This window comes from Callospermophilus lateralis, chromosome 8 (genome assembly GCF_048772815.1).
Source record: "Callospermophilus lateralis isolate mCalLat2 chromosome 8, mCalLat2.hap1, whole genome shotgun sequence".
Taxonomy (NCBI): Eukaryota; Metazoa; Chordata; class Mammalia; order Rodentia; family Sciuridae; genus Callospermophilus; species Callospermophilus lateralis.
The window spans coordinates 60,011,175-60,034,824 of record NC_135312.1 but is presented as its reverse complement, the minus strand read 5'-3'; the positions used below and the strand labels follow the sequence as shown (position 1 = coordinate 60,034,824).

General features: G+C 39.8%; 1 protein-coding gene across 2 annotated transcripts in view; it reads right to left on the bottom strand.

Moving 5' to 3' along the window:
* Window positions 1–18,722: 18,722 nt before the first annotated feature.
* The window catches only part of Anxa3 (annexin A3), a 65,965-nt gene continuing 61,037 nt past the window's right edge, over window positions 18,723–23,650 (bottom strand). Inside the window, exon 12 of one of the 2 annotated variants that reach the window (XM_076864467.2) lies at window positions 18,723–19,427. In XM_076864467.2, coding sequence (XP_076720582.2) covers window positions 19,368–19,427 — 60 coding nt within the window. In that variant the 3' untranslated portion in view covers window positions 18,723–19,367. The remainder of the gene's footprint in view (window positions 19,428–23,650) is intronic. The other variant, XM_076864466.2, reaches the window with a different exon arrangement.

Genomic DNA, 23,650 nt, shown 5'->3' with positions numbered 1-23,650 from the left:
TGAAACAGCTGTTTTAAATTCTCTTTCTGAGTGATCTTCCATGCTGATGACTACCTGATCAGTTGACTTTATTTTGAATATCAGCTGAGGTCATGGTTCTTGAAATCTTTTGATGCTTGTTGACATGCAGCATCAGTTGCACATTGAAGGATCATGTGTTCATTCCAATTTCCCTAATCTGGTTCTATTTGTGCCTATCTTTCCAGAAATTCTAGGCAGGCTGCTTATTTTCTCTGTACCCATAGTCACTTCCACCATTTCAGCACTGGATGACTCCCACCTCCAGAAATGCCAGGAATTGCTTTTGGTGTGTCACTATTCAATCCCAGGTTTGTTCCAAATACACTTGGGTATTATTCAGAAAAAGACAGGAGAGTACCAGAAAGAGTAAGTCTGTCCTCACAAACCTTTCCCTGGGGCCAGGGCAAGCCCAGATGCTTCATCCCCAGTTACTGGTCTGTGGCCAGGCACTACAGGCTTCTGCCTGGCTCTGGGTAGAATCACTAAAGATGAATTAGCTCCAGGCTTCTATGTCACCCCAATGGACACCAATGCCACCAAGCTATGTCACAAACTGAGCCCACAACTCACCAAGACCAGCATAATACTGAAGTTGGACCAAGACCCACACTGCTATGGGCTGCCTATTGCTGGAATAGACTTGTGGCCCAAGACCACTGCAATCACCCACAGGTGTTGTCAGCTGGACTAGGAATCCAAAAGACTGGGGAGAGGAGGGGCTGTGCATCTAACACTGGCACTGGAGCTGCTCCAGTGGCTTCTTCTTCAGATAGGTCTGGAGATGGGAACTGTTAGGATCTGCACAGTGTTGATTAGGTTTCACTAGCTTAGCAATTAGTTCCAGGAAAAAATCTTATTCTTACTGCCCTGTCCTACCCACAGTGAATGGGGTCTTGTACCACACTATGCCTAAGGTTGGGGTAGTGTCAGTGAAGGTAGTTTGTTAGCCACATGTGCCAGTGATAAACTGGGTTGCACCTGAGTCTCATAGCTACAAAGACCTGTAGTCTCAGGGGTGCACTGGGCCCACACCATAGATAATAGTGATGCAGGCCAAAATACAATTCTGTCCCTTTGGGGCACAGGCATATGCCTGGTGCCAGGGAAGTTCTAATGGTGCCCCTCCACCACCTGTGAGCACTGGCTGGTGATAGCCATGCTGCCTGAGGTTGGGGGACCATGTGGGGAGACAGTCCTGTGGCCACCAAGGCTGATATTTAGCTGAATTACTCTTGAGTCTCAAGGGCCTGTGCTCTTTGGAGGAGTGTGGGTATGCTCCAAGCCCACTCCAAGACTGGAACCTATACAGGATGAAAGTTGAAGTGACCTATTTGGCCCTTGGATCTCTCTGCCTGATGCCAGGGCTGGTGTAGATATTCAACCTATGAGCTCTGACCTATGCACCAGACCTTCAGCTGAATGGTTGCTGGGTCTCACCATGCAGGTCTGGTACTAGGCTCTAAGGCAAAACCCTTTGCTAGTTTTTGTTCCTGACTCCCTGCTCTGTTACCTGAGGGAAGGAGGGGCGATGGGGGCAGGCAGCTGCCTGGCCGAAACCAGTTCCAACAGCTCAGTCAGTGAGAAGTGGCCTGGCAGTAGAGGTCATAGGACTTTGCCCAGTGCTGGGTTTCACCATGGTGGGCCTGGTACTGTGTTTTAAGTCTAATGCCTGGACTTTATTCCTTCTCCCCCTCCACCCCACTGAGCAGGAGGCTCCTCTCTCCAACCTGCCTAGCTGCTTGGCATTGGGGAAGAGGTAATAATACAGCAACTCCTTCCTTCCTACCTTCAAGTCCACTATTCATTTTTCTATACTAAAAGTGAGCATGATGGTCCCTTGCCTTATTTTCTTACCTTTTGTGAAGATTGTTTGGTGTGTGTGTAGCTATTGGTACTAGGCTCCAAGGTAAAGCCCTGTGCTAGTTTTTGTGCCTGGTGTGTCTGTAGAGAGACCATCACTGGAGGTTCTTAGCTTCCATCTTGCTCTGCCCTCTGAGACTAGAAACCTAAACCTACTTGATCCATACTCCCTGTGTTAGGGCTTTGGCTAGGAATTCATTTCCACAAATGAGATGCAGTTTCATTAGTTAGGAAAGCACAGTGAGGCAGGTGACACCTTTTTGTCTTTTTTGCTGACTGTGTTGCCCATTGTACTTTTTATGCAGTCTAGTCCACTGTCCCATTATGAGTTCCATGAGTGTCAAAGAACAGTTACTAAGGTGGCAGTAGTAGCGGCTTTGGGGGCAGCTTTATGACATTCACTGGCCCCCAACACCCAGTTTTAATGGGCCCTTTCCTATAAATAATAAATCAAGTCTACACTGTGTTTGGAACCACACACATTATTATAATACAGCAAAACAATTTACTCAATCTAAAAGTTCATTTTTTTCTTCTGATTTTAGAGGAAATTAATATGTTTTTGTGGGCCGCTAAAAGTACTGTCTGTAGGCCCTAGATACTGTGCCTCCCAGATCTAATGGTTAAATCAGGCCTGGATTATAGCTCAAGCAATGTGTTTTTGAAGTCTGCGTGTCTGGAGGCAGCCTCCAAGTGCCTGTCTTCTTGGCTGTGACATGGGAACAGCTACATGGAAGTGCTACTCGAGGAATCATTTCTGGGAACCCAGTTTTTCCTAAGGTTTTGTAAGTGCATGATTCCCTAAGTCAAATCCAAAACATTAAAATAATTAAAATGATTTCTGTTTCCTGCAATTAAATCTAATTGTTGGAACAAAAATTTTTGCCATTATCCTCATGAATCTTTAAAATCTATTCCTTATTTTCAAGTTCCTTATTCAGTCAGTCTTGCCTGGACACTGTTCTTTCTCCTTCTTTTATCTTTTTTTTTTTTTTTTGCCTTTAATTGTAATCTTTGGAGTTCCCACTACACTGTGAATAAAGTCCCTATATTGATCTGGGTTTTCAGAGAAGCAGTCAGAGAGAGAGAGTTGAGGTTGGGGGATGGGGGGTGGGGTGGGTAGGAAGAGAGCTTATTTTAGAAATTACTGGTGACCTAAAGAAGAGTCAAAGTTGCTGTTCAAATCCAAAATCCATCTGCCAGCATCATTCCTTCCTCTTCGTTGGTAGAGAGTCTGTTAAGTCCTTCAGTTGATCAGATGAAGCCCACCCACATGATGGGAGATAATTTGCTTTACTCAGAGTCTCCTGATTTAAATATTAATCTCATCTAAAAATGCTTTCAAGAAATATCTAGAATGGTGTTTGAGCAACTATGTGGATACTGTGATCTAGCCAAGTTGATATGCAAAATTAACCATCCAGTCCCTGTTCACCTAAACCCACTTTTCACTCGTGCCTCCTTGCTTGTTTCAGAGCTTTCCTGGGAAGGCGTAGTTCTCCCAGTTGTCTTCAGCATGAGGCTGCTCCTTGCAGTGCCTCCAGTCAGAGGGTCAGCGGGGGCGGCCAGCTTCCTTCCTTCAGCAGCATGCTTCCTCTTGCTACCCTCCCCTGCTCTCATCTTCGTCCTTCTGAAGTCTGTGCCAAGCTCAGCGCTGTGACTCCATTCCACTTTCGAATGCTCCTGCAGCAGCTGACAGTCATCCCTTCACCTCTTTCCTGCCCATTGCCATTAAATTTATGGACTACAATCTCCACATTGACCTTTCAAGTTGCTGGACCCCGTGGACTCTCAGGCTCATCTGTTTCTGAGACATCATCCCCTGTGCAGCCACAGCCTGTCATCTCCTTCATCCCACCCAGTGAACCCATGTCCAGCTTCCCTGCCATCTCTCCTACTTCCCACGTCTATCCCACTTTGTTCACTGATTCTGTTCACCTCTGCTGCCTCCTGTCTTGTTTGCTAGGATCACAGACTCTTTGTGCCTCCACATCCTAGACTTGACTTTCAAAGAACATATGGAAATAAATGTAATGTCACAGGGAGGGAGTAACATTTTAGATAATAATTGGATGAGATCCTCTCTTCCTCTTCTATTTTTATTTTTAAAAGACTTATTTATTTGTGTGTTGCTGGGGATTATAGGCAGGGCCTTGCCCATGATAGGCAAGCATTGCACTTCTAGGCCTCTCTCCTTTTCTTTTTATTGCTCCTATTCTGCATCTTCCTCTCTATTTCCTTTTCTCCTTTCCAAGTTACTTTGTGATTTTTGGAGGAAAAGGCAGAACTCTGAATATACAGATCATTTCCTACTCAGTGTTACATAACTTTAGCTACATCATGGCTCCTACCTCTCCATTTACCTCCTACATCTATTAGTGACTCCCCAGCACACCAACTCAGAGGATTTATCTTTCTAAATTATTTCTTCCCTCATAAACCATCATTTTCTTCCCCCAACTCCTTTAGTTACACTTTCTACTTTGAAATGACTGCTGAAACTTGTCCTTCCTGTGTGCCTCCACAGAAGCAGATGCTGAGAAAAGGATCCAGGGATCCCAGGAAGCTCTGGGAAGCAGGTGCAGAAGTGAGACAGAGAGTAAGGAAGCCAATAGGGCTGCGCATGAGCACTAGGCAGCTGGGACTCAGTCTTCCTGGGGGTCTCTGGGAGGCAATGTAGATCCTGTCTCAAAGTTGTCCCACTTGAAATGCAGGAGCCTACAGGTACTGGTGGCCTCCCATCCTTCTTGATTGAAGCCTGCCTCAGGGGCATCAACTCCCTGACATTTCTTCTCTATCCTAGGAAGGATCTGCACCAATGCAGATCCTACAGCCAGATAAAGGCCACAGCAGAGTCACAGGACTAGCAGTAAGAAGCAGTCAGCATATACAGAATGCTGAGTGTCAAAGGGACAGGGGTGGGGCACCAATAACATTTTATACTTCCTACACACCTAGCAATGCTATAGCATGTAACTATTCCTGTTTCCAGATTCTAATCCTCTTATTCAGTGTGCTGGGTATTCTTGAAAATATCATTTTTATTTAATTCTGTTTACCATGGATATTGGCATTGTCTCAATTTTCCATAAGAAGAAACTAAGATATTCAATGAAGAAACTTCACAAAAATTACTCAGCTAGTAAGTTTTGTGACTATGATTTTATTTATTTATTTATTGACTGTGATTTTTTAGACTTAAAAAATCATAAAACAGCAGAAATCCAAGGGCAGAAACTTGGGATACCTGTTGTGGTTAGCAATGTCTAATAACAGAGTAGAAGGGAGTTATCTTGGAAAGAGAGAAACTCCTCATCTAAGACTAGTTTATACCACTGTTCCCTGACTGCATTTCTTTTGACACTGCTTTCTAAAGTTTACTAGGCTGGGATTTTACTGTTCTCATACAGAAGCCCTTATGTAATTTCTAAGAACAAAGATGTGCTAAAATGCAATTTTCAGCATAAGTAATGACTGGAATGGACAGTAATTTATACTCAATTTTATTCAACAACTATATACCAATCACCTAATGTATAGTAAGTACTGGGACAGGTGCTAAGAATAAAATATACACTAATGTAAGATATGAATTAGTTTTTGAATATGATATATATATATATATATATATATACACACACACACACACACACACACACACACACACACACACACCATGTTATGGTTTGGATCTGGAATGTCCCCAAATCTCTTATGTTGCAGTCTTGGTCCCCAGTGCACCAATTTTTACAGATGGGGCTTTGGGGAAGTGATTGAATAATGAAGGATCTAACCTCATCAGTGGATTAATTCATTGATGGGTTCATAATTTGATGTCATTGTTGGGAAGTGGTGGGAATTGCAAGAGGTGGGGTCTAGTTGGAGAAGGTAGGCCATTGGCAGCATGTCCTTGAAGGATATATGGTATCTCTGGCATACCCCTCCAATCCTTCCCTCTGCTTCTGCACTACCATAAAGTGAGTGGCTTTACTCTACCAAACCCTTCTTCCATGATGCTTCCGCTTCACCACAGGCCCAGAAACAATGGAACCATCCAACCATGGACTAAAACCTCTGAAACCATGAGCCAAAATAAAATCTTTCCTCCTTTAAGTTGTTTTTCCTCTGGTATTTTGTCATAGTGATGAAAGGTTGACAAATACCACAATCTCAAATTGGCTTTAATTATATGGAACCATCTACTAATTGTGGTCATTTAATTTTTGCAATTAAGATAAACCTAGTGATCATTTTTTTTCTCAGTCTGGATCTGCCTAGACTTATTTTTGATGCTTACCAACAGTGGGTAATATTGCTATAAAAAGAGCACACTCAACACAGGATCACTAGGAGGATTTAAGAAAATAATAACTGCCAAATCCCAAGCATTTTATATAATTTATTACATATGTCTGTACACAGTCTGTCAGTTCCATGAAAACAGATTTGAATTTTTGCTCATGTAAATGCAGCTTTTAGAATAATGCTTAGCACACAGTGAGTCTTCAATTAATATGATGTGGTGAATGAATATGGATATCATTACTCAAATTTTTGAGTTGGAATAAACACTCAAAAGTGTTTCTCAATGTTTATAGATTTTGGAGTTTTAGAAATCTTGGCTTCAATTAGTATGGAGATTCTTTAAAAAACTAGGAATAGAACTGCCATATGACCCGTCTATACTACTCCATTAGTATTTATCCTGAATAATTAAAGTCAGCATACTATACTGATACTTGCATTCCCCTGTTTATAGCAGTGCAAGTCACAGTAACCAAGTTATGAAACCAGCCTGGGTGTCCATCAACAGAATATTGGGTAAAGAAAATGTGATACATACACACACACACACACACACACACACACACACAATTGAGATTTACCCAGCTATAAAGAAGAAATTATGTCTTTTGCAGGAAAATGTATAGAACTGAAAGTATCATGTTAAGCAAAATAAGCTAAACTCAGAAAGTCAAGGGTTGTATATTCTCTCTCATATGCGAAGCTAGAGAGAAAATACATTTAAAAAGGAACTTCATTAAAATAGAAGGATGGGGGGGCCAGGGTTGTGGTTCAGTGGTAGAGCACTTTCCTAGCATGTGTGAGGCACTGGGTTCAATTCCAGACACCACATACAAATAAAAACTAATAAAATAGGGGCTGGGGATGTGGCTCAAGCGGTAGCGCGCTCGCCGGGCATGCGTGCGGCCCGGGTTCGATCCTCAGCACCACATACAAACAAAGATGTTGTGTCAGCTGATAACTAAAAAAATAAATAAATAAATATTAAAAAATTCTCTCTCTCTCCCTCTCTCACTCTCTCTTTAAAAAAAAAAAAAAAACCTAATAAAATAAAGGTAATGTGTCCATCTACAACTAAAAAAAAAAAATTAAAAAAAATAGAAGGATGAGGCTGGGGTCGTGGCTTAATGGTAGAGCACTTGCCTAGCATGTGTGAGGCCCTGGGTTCGATCCTCAGCACCATGTAAAATAAATAAATAAAATAAAGGTATTGTGTCCAACTACAATTAAAAAAAATTTTTTTAAATAAGTAAATAAATAAAATAGAAGGATGATCAGCAGAGTTGAGGAAGGGGATCAGGAAAAGGGAGAAGAGGAGGTACTGGAAAATGAAATTAAGCAAATCATGCTAGGTACATGTGACAATGAATCCTACTATCATGTATGATCACAATGTACCAATCAGAAAAAGGCAAAAAAAAAAAAAAAAGAAAGAAAGAAAGAAAGAGGCCCCCGGTGCAATGGTTCATGCCTGTAACCCCAGTGGCTCAGGAAGCTGAGGCAGGAGGATTGCAAGTTCAAAGCCAGCCTCAGCAACTTAGCAAGTCCTTAAGCAATTTAGCTAGTCCCTGTCTCAAATTTTAAAATTAAAAAATGCTCAGCAGTTAAGAACCCCTGAGTTCAATCCCTGGTAGAGAGAGAGAGAGAGAGAGAGAGAGAGAGAGAGAGAGAGAGACAGAACTTGAGAACTTTTGGGTTGTATTGTGGTTCCAGAACTAGTTAGTTGGATTCAGAGTGGTCTTAACTTTTCTGAACCTCAGTTTCTTAACTAGAAAATGGGATGATGTTATCTGTCTAATGGAGTGGTAAGATTAAAATGAGATGACATATATAGACTACTCATAGCGAGTGTTAAGAAAATGGTGCCTTGATCCCAGCAACTCAGGAGGCTGAGTCAGGAGGATCACAATTAGATAGAGGCAAGCCTTAGCAACTTAGTGAGCAACTTAGCATGACCCTGCCTGAAAATACAAAATAGAAAAGGCTGTGGATATAGCTCATTGGTAGAGTGCCCTTGGGTTCAAGCCCTGGTACAAAAAAAAAAAAAAAAAAAAAAAAAAAAAAGCGCCTTTGGTTCTTGAATCAAGAAGATACCCCAAAGGATACAAGTCAGTGCTTTTAGTTCTGTTTGCTGAGAGGACACTGAAAAGTCATAAAGCCTAAGCCCAAGGGGAGACTGAATTTTTTCTCTGCAAGGGAGTCAAGGATGTGGCATAGCTTGTTATGTTGTAGAAGTTTCAACATAACAATGTTGATTATAATGTATAATGTATCACAATGATGATTATACAGAATTTATAATCCTTTCTTTGCTTCCATTAATTATTAATAATAAATCCTTTGGGAGTAAAATCCTTATGCATGTACTTAATCTTATGCATGTTCTTAATATAGAGAAAGAGAATGGGGACTTGAGGAAAGATGAAAATAATAACCAATGATTACTATATTTCAGGTATTGAGTTAGGGGCTTACTTTTTTTTCTTTCTTTCTTTTGCACAGTACTGGGAGCACTCTACCACTAAGGGCACACAGGGGCACTCTACCACTAAGCTACATCCCCATCCTTTTATTTTTATTTTTTATTTTTGAGATAGGGTCTCACCAAGTTACTTAGGCTGGCTTTGAGCTTGGAATCTGCTGCCTCAGCCTCTCAAGAATCTAGAATTACAAGCATGTGCCACTGTGCCTGGCGAGTGCTTTACTTTTGTTATCTTATTTACTTCTTTATAGCTTCTAAAATTCATCTAAGCACACCCTCCTTCCTGGCACCTGGATATTCCTGGCATTAAGAATTAGATAAATTTTTATACTCATTTCAGAAATAGGAGGAAGTGGTGAATCAAGAAGGCCAAGTATTTATCCCAATTTACACAGAGAGCCAGTGGTATTTGAACCCAGAACTCCAGAGCCTAGATTCTTTTCTTTACATCTAGGAAGGGGAAGTTCAAGGATATTGTTTTTCTTGAAGAATAACAGGACTGTCACATTGAAGAAGCCAAGAGCAGCCCAAGGGAATAGGACAACTAGGGTGTCCCTAGAGACATAATCAGAAAGAGCTGTAGAGTTTCCCTACAGGGGTTTGCTATGTGGATTCTGAATTCTGGGAAATTCTGGACCTCCCAAGAACTTTAAGGCAGCACCTGGTCCCACCAAACCCTATACCCAACACCCAAAAGAAAGAATGAGGAGAAAATCAAGAAAGGCTGATTGTTGCCTGGTGGCCAGGGAAGGTCTCCACAATGAACTAATTAGAAGTAGACTAAACAGTGCAAAAACTTTTCTTTGTTTTGTCAATGTTGCTGAAATTAGCCAGGAATTAAAGCAGAGGGCTGAGGAAGAGAGAAAGGAAGTGCTTTTCTCCCTGTCACCAAATCTTCTTTCCAGAAATATGTCTGGATAAATTGTGGACATACTCTAGTCATTGCTCTGTAATTTAGACTCCAGTGATGTCAGGCTAAAGTGTAGGCTGGTTACACAGAGGATCTGAAATAATTATTAGGGACTCTAGGCTTGTTGGTCTCACCTTTTGGTTACATAGAGAGAGAGCATATTCTGTTGCTTCCTTGGAGTCCTGAGGTTTGGGGTGAGGCACGTGAACCAGAAAAATAGACTGTTACCAGATGATGGTTGATCTGGATCACCCACTTCCTAGGAAGGTATCAGCTTTGAGTGTTCACAAGATGGACCTGAGCCTGGCTCTAATCCTTGAAAGGGTAGTCTGTATGGCTCCAGTGTCTGGACAATAGGCAATTGAATTGGCATCTATTCCTTAGCTCCAGAACAATGAAGACAAATTGACTTCTAGCTGACTTCAACAGTTAGGACTCCATTAAGAGATATCTGAAGTTGAAGTTGGAAAGAAAAAGCAGAGAGATAGAGAGAGAGAGAGAGAGAGAGAGAGAGAGAGAGAGAGAGAGAGAGAGAGACAGAGACAGGGAGGTCAGAACAAGTGACTCTGTGTGATATTCAGTGCCCAAGTAAGTCCCTTTCATTGAAGACTAACAGTGCACTTAACTCATGTACTATTTGAAGCATGATTTTCCAATATAACCAAAGAATTACTGATGGAGACAGTTTGGGGGAGCTCATTCTTATCTCATTGATGTATGATATATGATACACATTTCTTTATGTGTATCATATATCATATGATATATGATATCATATATGCCAATCAATTCCTTTAATACCCAGCTCAAAGGTTACAATTCCCAGTAACTCGTTCCCTGACATATCTAATTAATCATTCATTTGAGCTCCAGGTACCTTTTTAAAAAAATATATTTAATTTTTAGTTGTAGTTGGACACAATATCTTTATTTTATTTTTATGTGGTGCTGAGGATCGAACCCAGGGCCTTACAAATGTTAGGCAAGCACTCTACTGCTGAGCCACACTCCCAGCCCCTCCAGGTACCTTTTAATAACAAAACTTTCTTATAATTCAAGTAAAATATTTTTTAAATACTTTTTTGATTATAGGTGGACACAATAATTTAATTTATTTATTTTTATGTGGTGCTGAGGATCGAACCCAGTGCCTCACAAGTGCCAGGTGAGCATTCTACCACTGAGCCACAACCCCAGCCCTCAAGTAAAATATTTTAAAATTATTAAGCCAATTTGGCTGGGTGTAATGGTGTGAGATGGTAATTCCAGCTACTCAGGAGGCTAAGGCAGGAGAATCACAAAAGTTAAGGCTACCTGGGCAACTTTGTGAGATCCTGTCTCAAAATTTGAAACAAAAAGAGCTAGGGATGTAGCTCAGTGGTAGAAAACAAAACAAAAACAAAAACAAATACAAGCACACCAAACCAAACCAAACAAAACAAAACCAAAAACAAATACAAGCACACCAAACCAAACCTGTGAGCTTGAAGTCCTTAAGCCAACAGGTTGTTGAAAATGTAGCTTAGAAAAGAGAAAAAAATGGGTCAGCTACATATTTATGACCCAGAAGTAAACAGGTAACCATCGTCATGTACATTTTTTTTCAGTCGGTCTGGTCTTCTGTTTCTCACTATTTGGTCAACTCACTTTTTTCCATTTAACAAAATATCATGTCTCTATTATATGTGTCTATCTCTGTCTCTCTCAACCCTCACCTTTACTTGTCAACTTTAGGGTACACAGTAGTCCATAGCATTTTTAATAGCCTTGTAATGACATCACATTTTTCTGCAGTACTGGGCCATTCTGAGTACTTACATGCATTGAACCATTTAATCTTTGTATTCCCAGGTGGTTTGTTTAATTATTGTAATTCAAATTTCACGAATCAGGACAGTGATATATAAAGGGTTCAAATAATTTGTCCACAATCACACAGCTAGTAACTTAAGAGCTGGAATTTGAACAAAGTTGGTTGACTCTAGACTTAACAACTGTGCTTGAATTGAGCACCTAGTAATCAGCAGTTCCTTCAAATATCTCATCCCTTATTCTGCAAGTTATAAGCAACAATGTGAAAATCTTGTCTGAGATCCATCAGCTGCTTGGTAGGGGCAACCCTGTCTGCCAGATCCTGAGCCCATCCTCCTCCATCACCACCACACTGCCCTTGCAAACTAGCTAAGCATCTTTCTTTACTCCCCTTCTTCACTCCCTGGATGGTCAACTCCGAGAGGTTAGGAAATGGATAGCCTTACTCTTCTCTGTAGTCCCAGTGCATGGCACAGTTCCTGGACTATGGTGACTGTGCAATAAATGTTGAAGGAATAAAGGACTGAAGGATGGATGAAATGATCAGATAACACCTGTTTTAATAGAATTTGCAGTGTGTGACCCAAGTTTTTTGTTAAGGACTTGGCTCTCCAACACAACACAGAGCAAAACAAGAAGTTAAAGATTTTCACACTGAAATCTCTGAGCTCCATCTGAGGTATGTGGCCAGGAGCATCAATGTAGGCCAGTTGTGCTCTGGATTAGGGCAGTTCCCTCCAGGGAGAGCAAATTCGCCCTTGTTCTTGCCAACTTCCTCTCCCTGGGACCTTGGTTCTCCTCCTCCCCCCTCCTCCACACCGTGGCATGCTCTTTGCGTAGGAGCTGACTTTGTCTCAATATCCTTTCTCAAAATTCTCCTTTGCCTGGTGGTGAATATTGTATCAATTGACAAATAACATCTGTTGCTTCAGAGCAATGTCAGGGCTCTGCAAGTCACCTTGGACCATTTTTTTTTTTAATTGCTACTCCAGTTTCATAGAACTTGTGCCAAAAGAGGACACATGCATATCTTGACAGCCAGTTTTCTCTAATGCACAGTTGTGTTTTAAAACATATGATTGAATGGACTGTTTTTGGTGTCTTGGATTTGGGGGTTGGGATTTCTTTTTACAGTTTGCTGCTGCAGCCTTTCAATGTTACTCCTACTCAGTCACCCTCCTCTTCACCCTCTCTCTTTCACTTTGACTTTGTAAAATCTATAGAAAGGAAAAAAAAAAAAAACACCTCTGGTTTCTTTTAACTAGAAGAAATACAGCACCCATAAAATGGCTTAAGCACAAAGCAACTAATACTTACTCAGTTCTCACAGTCCCATGGGAGATGTACAGAGAGTGGGTGGGAAAGATCTGAGCTTGTCAGTTTGCTGGGGTAGGTTGAAAAGAAATCTGGGGTACTTTCCATGCTTCATAAAACAAGGTTTCATAGGCAGGAAATTACCAAGAGGTCCGCTTTGTCTTCTTTCCTACTTACAAACTAGAAGAGAACTTTACAACATCCTAAAATCCCCCAAGTGAATGAGTATAAGCTATTGTGAGTCTTCCAAACTGAGTCAAAGAACAATGGCTTACATTTATTGAGCACTTGAAAGGGTGCAGGCGCTGTGCTAAGTGTTTTACCTAAACTAACTGACGGAAATGTCACACCATCCTCAACAATAAATGCTTTTGCCATCCTGGCTTTTCCAATGAGGAAAAGGCACAGAAAGTTAGACAACTTGCTTACTCATATGTCACACAATTAACAACGGATGGGCAGAAAATAAGCCCAGAGAACTTGTCTTCCTTCCAATCCTGCAATCACCAAGGTAGACTCATTTAACTCCCTTTGTCAAAGGACACATTTGGCAATGTAACACTGATGTCATTGAGAAATTCCCTGAGACCTTCAAGGCAGTCTTAGAGATGTTATTGCTGTGCAGTCCTAAAATAAGTATAATTTATTCTTTTATTGAACATTTATTATATGCTATTCACTAGGTAAGTCTATGTAAGTGCAATTACTAGTAACTCATTTTTATTGAGTTAAATTATCTATATGCTTCATCTCATTTAATCCTCACAATTCTGTGAGGTAGGTACTGTTATTATAAATAATCCAGTTGTAGGGAGGAAAAGTATTTGTCAAGTACTTAATTGCTATTCAGACTGGTGTATAAGTAGGGAAGGCAGAATTTGAATGCACTTTGATCTGACCCAAAAAAGCAATGTACAAATTGGGGGTTATTGATGTGATACACAATTTTTATGGAAATATAGAAAGGAGAGTACACACAGAATAAAAATATAAATTATATGATTTAAACATTTTCTTCAATTTCCCTCACAAGTAGGCTAGAGAATCTTCTATTCAGTGTCTTCATTTGTCATTTTTTGCAACTCCTGATTTATAGACCAAACATTCTATTACTCTACAATAAGAGGCACAAATCTCTTATCTTCTGCAGTTTGCCAATCACAGAGCCCAGGATTCTTCCCAGCTCATAATTTTTCTCCTTCATTGTCTTCAGGGACTAAACTTAGTTTTTATCAAGCTGATCTGAGTGCACTCGCTTATGCAGTTATCTGTGGCAGTTAACATATACCTCATGCAAATGCAAATGGTCCTGGGAATCCTGAGAAGCCAGAGGATTAAATTAAATGATCTGCAGGTTCCGTTAAGAAAGAGTTTACAGTGACAATTAGATGCCTGGATCGTGACAAATATCCTAAAGAAGATGATTCAAGCAGTGCATATTTAGACCAGTTATTCTGAAGCAAGTAAAGTAGACTTTGCCATTTGGACACAAAGCCATGGGGTGCACTTTGAAGTTGACCTGCCACCTTGTGGAAATTGGAGGCACTAAAAACATGGCCCTTGAATGATACACTATAATAATAATATCATATAGGCTAATATTTATTTTCTTTCTTTGTTTATGAGACAGGATCTCACTATATATCTCAGGCTGGTCTCAAACTCCTGGGTTCAAGTGACCCTCCCATCTCAGCCTCCTCAGTAACAGTAGTACCTACCTTGTAAGTTTGTCTTATAATTAAAATAAAAATTTTAGAATTAAAATTTTACAAATAAGTAGCTGGGACTCGAGGTGGCATATACCTAGAGTCCTATGTTTGGCTTAGGAGAACATTTACTGAGGTTATTAACTGAGCTGCAAACCTTTTAAATGTTTTCTCATTTAAATATATATATTCATACCTTCAAAGTAGGTACTATTACTGTCCCCATTTTAAAGGTGAGGAATATGTGGCTTCAAAGGATAATTTGTCTGAGGTCAACAGATCTGGGCATCCTGACCCCAAGGCCCATGAAGTCAACCTTGGAACTGCTCCTGTGCTATATACTGTCCCTCTTATCAGTCAGGTGTTTAAGTATTTTAAAAAGTAGTTCTTCAAAAGGATCATTAACAGCTGTCTTTAAATAGCTTCATCCTATCAGAATAATCAGAAATAGGCTTTCCGCAGCTCCAGCTGGTCCAGAGTATCTGAGGAAAGATGAATAGAAGGGTTGGAGGAGGAGAGCTTCCTGGGTTTCCTCTGATTATCTCTGTTGTTTTTCTTTCTGTTGTTCTCTCACATGATCACGACTCCCTTCACATTCTCACTCATGCACAGGTAAGTGTAAAGTTCAGCTGAACCGAATCCTAAACCTGGGCTTCCCTACTTTGCAATGTTGGACTAGTTATCTAAGGTTTCCAACTCTCACTTTCCCTATTCATAAAATGGGGATATTTTGACACATAACTATGCTTTGTTTCAGAACATGTTTACAATAAGTGATATATGAAATCTAAGATATCTAGCACAGTATTTGGAATATATAGAAAGTTCTCAATTCAATTTTTTTGGGGGGGTACCAGGGATTGAATCAAGGGGTGCTTAAAAACTGAGTCACATGTTCAGCCCTTTTTGGGGGGTTGGAGGGTACCGGAGATTGAACTCAGGGGCACTTGATCACTAAGCCACATCCCGAGCCCTATTTTGTATTTTATTTGGAGACAAGGTCTCACTGAGTTGCTTAGTGCCTCACTTTTGCTGAGGCTGACTTTGAACTCTTAATCCTCTTGCCTCAGTCTCTGGAGCCACTGGGATTACAGGCATGTACCAACATGCCCAGGCCTCAATTCAAATTTAAAATAAAAGCTAAAATATTCTAATACAATACTGTAATTGTGTATTACATTTTAATAGCATTTGATACTTTTCAAGTTTATTCCTATCAGTATTTCCTGTGCTCCTTAAAACACTCTGGTCTGGCTGGCAGGAAAGTTCTTCTACCTTGCCTTATAAATCATTACCGTGAATATTTACTGGGCACCTACTATGATGGAATTTAGAGATATCAATGTATACATCGACATTTAGAACAGCTTAGTGGCTCATCCCTTTCTATGGAGATAAAGGCTACTTCTGTGGCCATCATGGGGCACCCTATTGTCAAGAATGCATAAGGGGTAGACAGCCAGAGGGAAGAGAGAGGAGGCGAATGAGGGAGGGAGCCAGGGTGGGTCACGGGGGAAGGAAGGAAGAAATGTGGGGAAGCTCTACTGGTACAAAACATTTTTTTCCCAGGAGAAAAGAGAACAATTAATGTTAAAATCTACAGGGATAGAGAGTCCTTCTCCACAACTCTGAACAATGTGGCCAAAGTTAAGTTAGTACTTTGCAATGCCCTTTTAGGAGTTTGACTTAATGTTACATAAAGGGAATCCCATATGCATTTAAACTTGTTGCTTCTCCAAAAAGTTCCAATATCCTGGCCAGCTTACAATATTTCTCTTGTTAGTGATGGGCAGCTTGGAAAGAGTACTTTGTACATGGATAAAATTTTCACCAAGGCTCTCCACCTAGGAAGGTGAGGTATAATTACATATTTAAATAGCCACTCAAATTCACTTGCATAGTTCAAATGCTTAGAATAAAAAGAATCTCATTCATTCGACAAAGATTTCTCATGTGGCTTTTACATGCTGAGCACTATTTCAAGCACCAGGGACACAGCAGTGACGAAACAGACAAAAATCCCTGCTGTCAAGCAGCTCACATTCTGGGATTGAAAAGAACAGTGACCCTGGAATGGAAAAATCCTAAGGCCAAATAGTGGTTCAGAGCTGGGACAAAGGAGTGAGGCTACTTGTGATTAGATCCTGACTCTTCTGAAGGCAAAACCATTTCCTTTCTCTAAGCTCCATTTCTGTACTGTGAGTTAGTACTTATATTGTAAGGTTGCTTGAGGTTTAGCAATTTAAAACAGACTACACTGGTCAGGTGTGGTGGTGCATGCCTATAGTACCAGCTACTCAGGAGACGAAGGCAGGAGGATCTTTTGAAGCTAGAAGTTTGAGATCAGATGGGGCAAAGGAGCAAGAATCCTTCTAAATAAAATCAAATCAGCTACACTGTTGAACATTGTACCTGACACAGAGTAAGCACTCAGTGAATATTTATTGATTTATTCCTTGGTGACAGATACATTTACCATGTTACTTAAGACAAAATTGTAGGAGCATTCTCGATACCTGATGACTTTGGATCAGTGTCTGCTCAATTTTGTCTCTGAAATATTGAGGATTTTTGTTGTTGTTGTTCTTCCTTATCATCATCTTACTTCAGTGACATTTCTAATACTGATTATAGAACTAACTTGCTAAGTTAGTTAAGTGGGTTGCTAAGTGGGTTCCCTGCCTCTAGCTTTCTTCTCCAATACCTTCTTCATTCCAACCTGCCATGGTTTGTATATGATTAAGTACGTTCCCAAGGTTCATGTGCTGAACTTTATAGTGTGTGTTTGTGTGGTGCTGGGGATCGAACTCAGGGCTTTGTGCATTCTAAGCACATACTTCAACCACTGAGCTACAGCTCACCTCCATGTGTTGAAATGAAATTCCTGTTCTGAGGTATTAAGAAAAGCAGAAATTTAGTAAGTGTTTAGAGGTGGAACCTTTAGGAGGTGACAAGGATTAGATGAGGTCATCAGGGTGGAGCCCCTTATAATTAAATACTGTGGCTTTATGTGAGGAAGAAGAGAGAGCTCCCTGTCTCTTGCTATGTGATGCCCTGAGCTTCCTTGGGCAAAGAGGCCATCACCAGATATGGACATATAAATCTTCAGAACTGTGAGTTAAATAAACCTCTTCTCTTTATAAAATCATCTAGCCTTAGGTATTTTGTTACAATAATGTAAAATGGGTTAATGTGTCCTCTAATCAATTAAATTTTGACAACGCCTTGTCATTTCCCTAATTGCAATCCTCCTAGAATGTTCCTCCCATGACTCCTCCTTGCTTAATAATCTGACCCTTGCTTATTCACCTTACCTGTACTCTAAGCCTCAACCACACCAAGGTTTTGGTGAAGCTGTGCACACACCATGAAAGTTCATAGCTCTATACCTGCAAGTGTTTTCATCTGTGTGGAGTTCCTACCTCCTTTTCTATTGGTTGAGTTTGTAACCTTCAAAAGGCTGAATTTCTGCTTCCTGCCCACAATGTCATTTCCCTGTGCTTGCTACATTTATTGGCTTGCAGGTCCTCCTAAACAGACTTAAAATTCCCTGGAAAAAGAAAATGTGTCTCAGTGTCTTTTTTGCATCTAACACTTACTCAACACAGGCTTGGTGTGTGGTAGGTGAGCTGAAGTCTACTCAGAAATGCCTGCAGTGCTGTCATGATCATTTTGGTGTGCTTGGACGTATTAATGACAGCTAACAGCACCTGAATTCCGACAATGTCAGTGAGTATAAGCATTACTTTATTCCTTGGGGATACACACAATTACTAAATCACTTAAGCCAAAATTGTAGGGGCATACTTGATACCTGATGACTTCAATTACCATGTTTACTCCATTTTTTTTCTCCTAAATATTTGAGTGTTTTTTTTTTAATTCTCCCTTACCATCATCTTAGTTCAAGTCACATTTTAGGTATTAATTATAGAACTAACTTGCTAAGTGGGTTCCCTGCATCTAGCTTTCTTCTCCTGTATATTCTTCCTACCCACCTGCTACAGTTTAGATATGGTTTGGCACAGGGATAAGCATTTCAAAGATATTAGCTTAAGTACTCTTTACCATCCTATGACTCAAAAGCCCTGGACTCAGACATAGCTGCTGCAGTATGCTCATTTTATTCTAGACTGATAATCCCAACTGCAAGTTTTTACTTCATGTATTTCATATCAGCCAAGGTATGTCTTATTACGTCCCATTCAAAAAGAACATGAAGGTTATATTTTTTCCAAAGTATAGTTTTGCTGTCTTGGGGGGAAAAGACACCTAAGAGGCTTGATTGTAAATACCCATTTCTGGGAAAGTAGCATTTAGCATATGCAACCATAATTCATGCTTGCCATTTCGACTGGAAGTGGTAGGATGAATTGTTCAGCAGATGTGTTCTGTGGCCTGAAAGAACTTAGGCATTGAAACTCCTAGAGCTTGAAAAGTTAGGACAGAGTCACATACATCTTTATTTTTAGTTTTTTAAAGACTGTGATTAATAAAGTAATAGATAAACTAAAGCATCAACAGATTTTATAACAAATGTTTTAAAATACCATTAGTCGATAGCCTAGGTACCATACATATTGATAGACTTTAAAAAGAAATAGACAAATTACATACATTTAACAAAGGCAGTGATTTTTATTACCCTGCTTTATATGCAGTGGTTTAAATCTGATTCTGACTTCCTAAGCAGAAATATAGTTCGGATAATATTAGCAGATCCTTAATACCACTTGATAGATTTCATTTATTCATTTTTAAAAATTACATTATAAATGAGATGCTCTAAAATAATAAACTGTTATTGTTGCTATGAAACAATGAAAATTTCTGTTAGGCAAATAAGTTGCTATTTTACACTTGTTTGTACTTTTAAATACTATGAGAAAGAAGCAAGCAGAGCTATTGGAGAAATTCACCTCGGGAGCAGGTGACTTTCAGAGATTATCTTCTTGACTCAGTCATCTCCTCCACAGATCTTTATGAGTGTGATTTCATAGTCCCCAGAAGTATCTGACTGCAAAGAACAGAACCAATAGAGAAAAACAAATATATGCATAAATTATGAGAGTAACCTAATTATACCTTTCTAATTAGGTAATATTAATTGTTCTTTTTCTTTCTTTCTTTCTTTTTATTTTTTAGTTATTTATTTTTTTTGTTTTGGGGATTGAACCCGGGGGCACTTTATCTCTGAGCTAACATCCCCAGCTCTTTGTATTTTTCATTTTGAGACAGGGTCTGAGTTTCCTAGGTTGACCTTGAACTTGTGATCCTCCTGCCTCAGCTTCTTGAGTCACTGGAATTATAGGCATGCACCACCATGCCTGGTTTAGGCCATATTAATTTATCTTAAGAAACTAACTAAATGCTTCTGTGGGCCTGTGTACCATGGTTCTCTCTTCTCCCAACTTTGAGCCCATCTTTCACTCTTCACACTTCATCAATCCTGCCAATTCTTTCATTGTGGTATTTTAGAGTTTATTCCTTTCCCAAAACTGACCACGGCAAATCTAATCTAGGTTTTCATTTCTTGTCACTAGTGTGACTACAGATTCATTAAGCTCTACCCAAGGTGTTAATTACTATATTTGTAAATCAAGTGCAATGGCCAGCATACCCTTCAAGAGTAAAAACATTTTCCTAGCCCTCATCTTACTTTTCTGTCAGCAGGACATAGGATCTTGTTCATTTTGTCTTGGAAACATTTTCTTCCCTTGAGTGCTGTTCTTTCTACACGCAGGCCTGGCCTACCTTCCTCTCCTTCACAGGCTCCTCCTCTTCTAGCCAGCCATTAGATGTTAGTGATGGTTAAAGCTCAATTCTAAGCTTTCTTCTCCTCTCATTCTATATTTTCTTCCTAAGGGACATATTTCATTTTCAAAGTCTATCTCATCAAAGTCCACTATCAGTCTTGTGGACATTTTGACTTACATGTTCCAAAGGCATCTCAGACTCATGAACTTCCTCCCATTCCCCAGAAAGAGGAAGCCATAAGACCTGACCCTCTTCTGGGAAATGGCACCACATTCTGCTTCCTGACTTAGAATCCTGGGTGTCATCCTTGGTACCTGTTCCTCACTCCTCACACCAAGATATCAAACTGAGTCCCTCAAGTTGTATCTACTAAAAATCTTTTGAATCCTTGCCTTTCCTTTCTTTGCAACCAACCCACAGCTACTAGAATATGACTCTCCTAACTCAATTCTCCATCTCTTCTAGCTCATGTTCAATTCATTCTCCATAGTCACAGGGGTCTTTTCAATGCTCATGACCCTGGCTTCCATAAAACTCTTCGCTAGCTAGCTTCTCATTACTCTTAAGCTGAAGACACACATCCTTAAACATTATCAAAAAGGTCCTGCATGATCTGGTTCTTTTACCCTCATTTTTCATTATGATCAAAATGTTTTACCCATGAGATCTTTTCATTTGCAATTCCTTTTATTAGAATGCCCTACCTCCATAGCCTTCAGCCTTGTTATTATCATTTATCAGATCAGAATAAGAATTTCCTCAAATGGATGTGTAACTGATGTGATTCTGCAATCTGTATATGGGGTAAAAATGGGAGTTCATATCCCACTTGAATCAAAGTGTGAAATATGATATATCAAGAACTATGTAATGTTTTGAACAACCAACAATAAAAATTAAAAAATAAATAAATAAAATAAATTAAAAAATTAAAAAAAAAAAGAATTTCCTCAGAGAAACCTTTCCTGTCAGTCAAGCTCTTGTGTTATGTGATCTTATACCACAATATCTCTTTCCCTCATAGTACCATAGTCGTGATTTTACATTTATTTATAATTATAACAGGAAATACAGTTCCTTCCCTAGAATTATAACCCTAAACCTGGCATATTACATGTATCTAACAGATATTTTAAACTGAATGAATGTAATACAAATTCCCTGATTTCAAAGCTCTTTTAATCTGAACTCATCTTGGCACTTGGATTTTATTTCTTAATATTGCCTGACGTAGACTCTAATCAAGTAAATGCCTTATCACTTCTTTTCCTCCTGCCTCTCACTGTAGTTGTGTTTCCAGAATGTTCATCTTGGAACCATGTTGACCAGCAGAGCAGCTGGCCCATAGGAGATACTCAGTGCATGCTGTCGAACAGAGAGGCAGCAGACACTGTCTGCTCCAAGAAATATTCCCTGTCTAGCCCCAAACTTCTCTCAATTCCTATATTTCGGTCTTTACTGATACTTAGTTGCATGTTGTTTCAATTGTCATGTAATTTTTTATGCCTACTACAAGCGTCCACATAGGTTATGAGTTTACTGAGGGTAGCTACTGTATTTTCCATTAAGGAGCCATATTTATTAGATAGGTACATAATTTACTGACCAAATATAATTCAATCAAATTTTCCACTAACATCTTCTTGTTAAGTAAAAGAAGATACAAATTTGCCTTTTTTTTTTTTTTTAACTTCTGTTCTTCCTTTCTTTTCCATCAACCATCACATGAGAAAGGTGTTAGTAAGTAGAAAAATATTTAGAGTATTGAGGAAGGGAGAAAACTGAATTAAAGGATTGGACAAGAAATGAAGTGGAACTCTGCCTCCTGGATTTCAGAAACTTAACCATCTTAAAAGATCCTGCTTGTCAGTAGGAAAAACATAATAAGATTAGCCAATAATGTACATTAGGTGGTAGAAATGAAAGGATTTATATTATTTCAAATCACAAACTGAACTTTTCAGTGATGGATTTTTCTTTTTATCAAACTACAAACAGTTTAAATGTTTTCTAATACAATAAGTCTCAATTACGCAGACCACTGGGGGACTGAGAGCCGTTGCTTAATTGAATTTTCTGGTTTGCTGATGGTGAACTGAAAGCCCTCTTTGTGTGTCAACCTTGTTACTGACAATTGTTATAAAATGTATGAGTCTACTTTTCTGCCTTAGTAAGTACAATATGGTTAACATTATTGAATCTTCCTCTGATGATTGAAACTATTGTATTGTGTCAGGATCGATTCAAATAGAATTGAGAGTGAATAGTTGATGAAATCTGTGCTAAGCCTCAGGCAGAGTCAGTTGCTTTTTAAAGTTCCTGATTTCAGCTTTCAGGTCAACAGCATTTCTTAGAGCAGTAGGACTCAAGTCTGCCTTTCATGTTAACTAAACTTTTCGTTTAGTGTAAACACAAAGGCTAGGGCTTAAAATAATAATAAAAAAAATGTTGAAAAAAATCTTGTTGAAAAAGAACTGATTATGTTAATTCATTCTTCATTAAAAAGCCATTTGTGGACTTCGAAGCAGGAATGCTCTGAAGATGGCTGCGGAGAGGCCTGGCCAGGCCAATGTTTGCATCTGTTCAAGGGAGGCTATCTTGGGTAAGGTCACAGGTGCTCATAGTGACACTGGAACATGCTTTAAGCCAGGCATCACTGGTGCCCACGTCTAGGCATCATCTCCCACAAGGAAGGGGACTCCACCCTCCTAGGGAATTAAGGAGAGATAGCTGCAGAGGGGCTAACCAGGGTCAGAATCCGCACAAAGGGTACAAACGATCGTCATCTGAGACTGGGTGTCTGGAGAGCGTGATTCCACTCCCAGCTTTGGACTTTCAATGCTCAAGAGTGAATGCACTCCTCTGGGCTCTGGCTGCTGGGCTGCTGCTTCCTTCTTTGTCCTAGCTTCCCCTGTGGGCCCCAATCCCCAGCTTGGTCCTTGGGGAATCCACCTGGGTCCAGCTCTCCAATGAGGATTTTTAGAGGGAGGATGGGGAAGCAGACGCAAGGAAGCCATGCAGCCTGCAGGAAGCCAGCCCTGGATTCTATCCTATCTAGTCAGTTAGGCCCTGATGATTGGGATGGTTGAGCAGCCTGGCTCAATTTCAGCTTCACTTTCTTCCAGCAAACCAGCAAGGACTAAGACTCTGAAGTCTTTCATACGTCATGTGGGGGCCAAGGTAGAAAAATGAATCAAAAAAGATTGTCAGCAAGTCTGTGGCTAATCCCTTAGTTTGCCATTTATTTACCAGTTGCCATGTTCCTATAACTTTCAACCATGGCCTCAAGGTATGAAAGCTTCTTGCACATATTTTGCCAGTCTTACTTCCTTATTAAATTATAATTAATTTGCAATTTATTTGATCTTCCTATGTATATAATTATATAAGCTGAGATCTGAGAACAATGAAAATCAGATTCATTCTTTAAAACAGGAAGCAGTATAACACATTTTAGAAAGGTTGTTCTCCAAAACAGTAGAA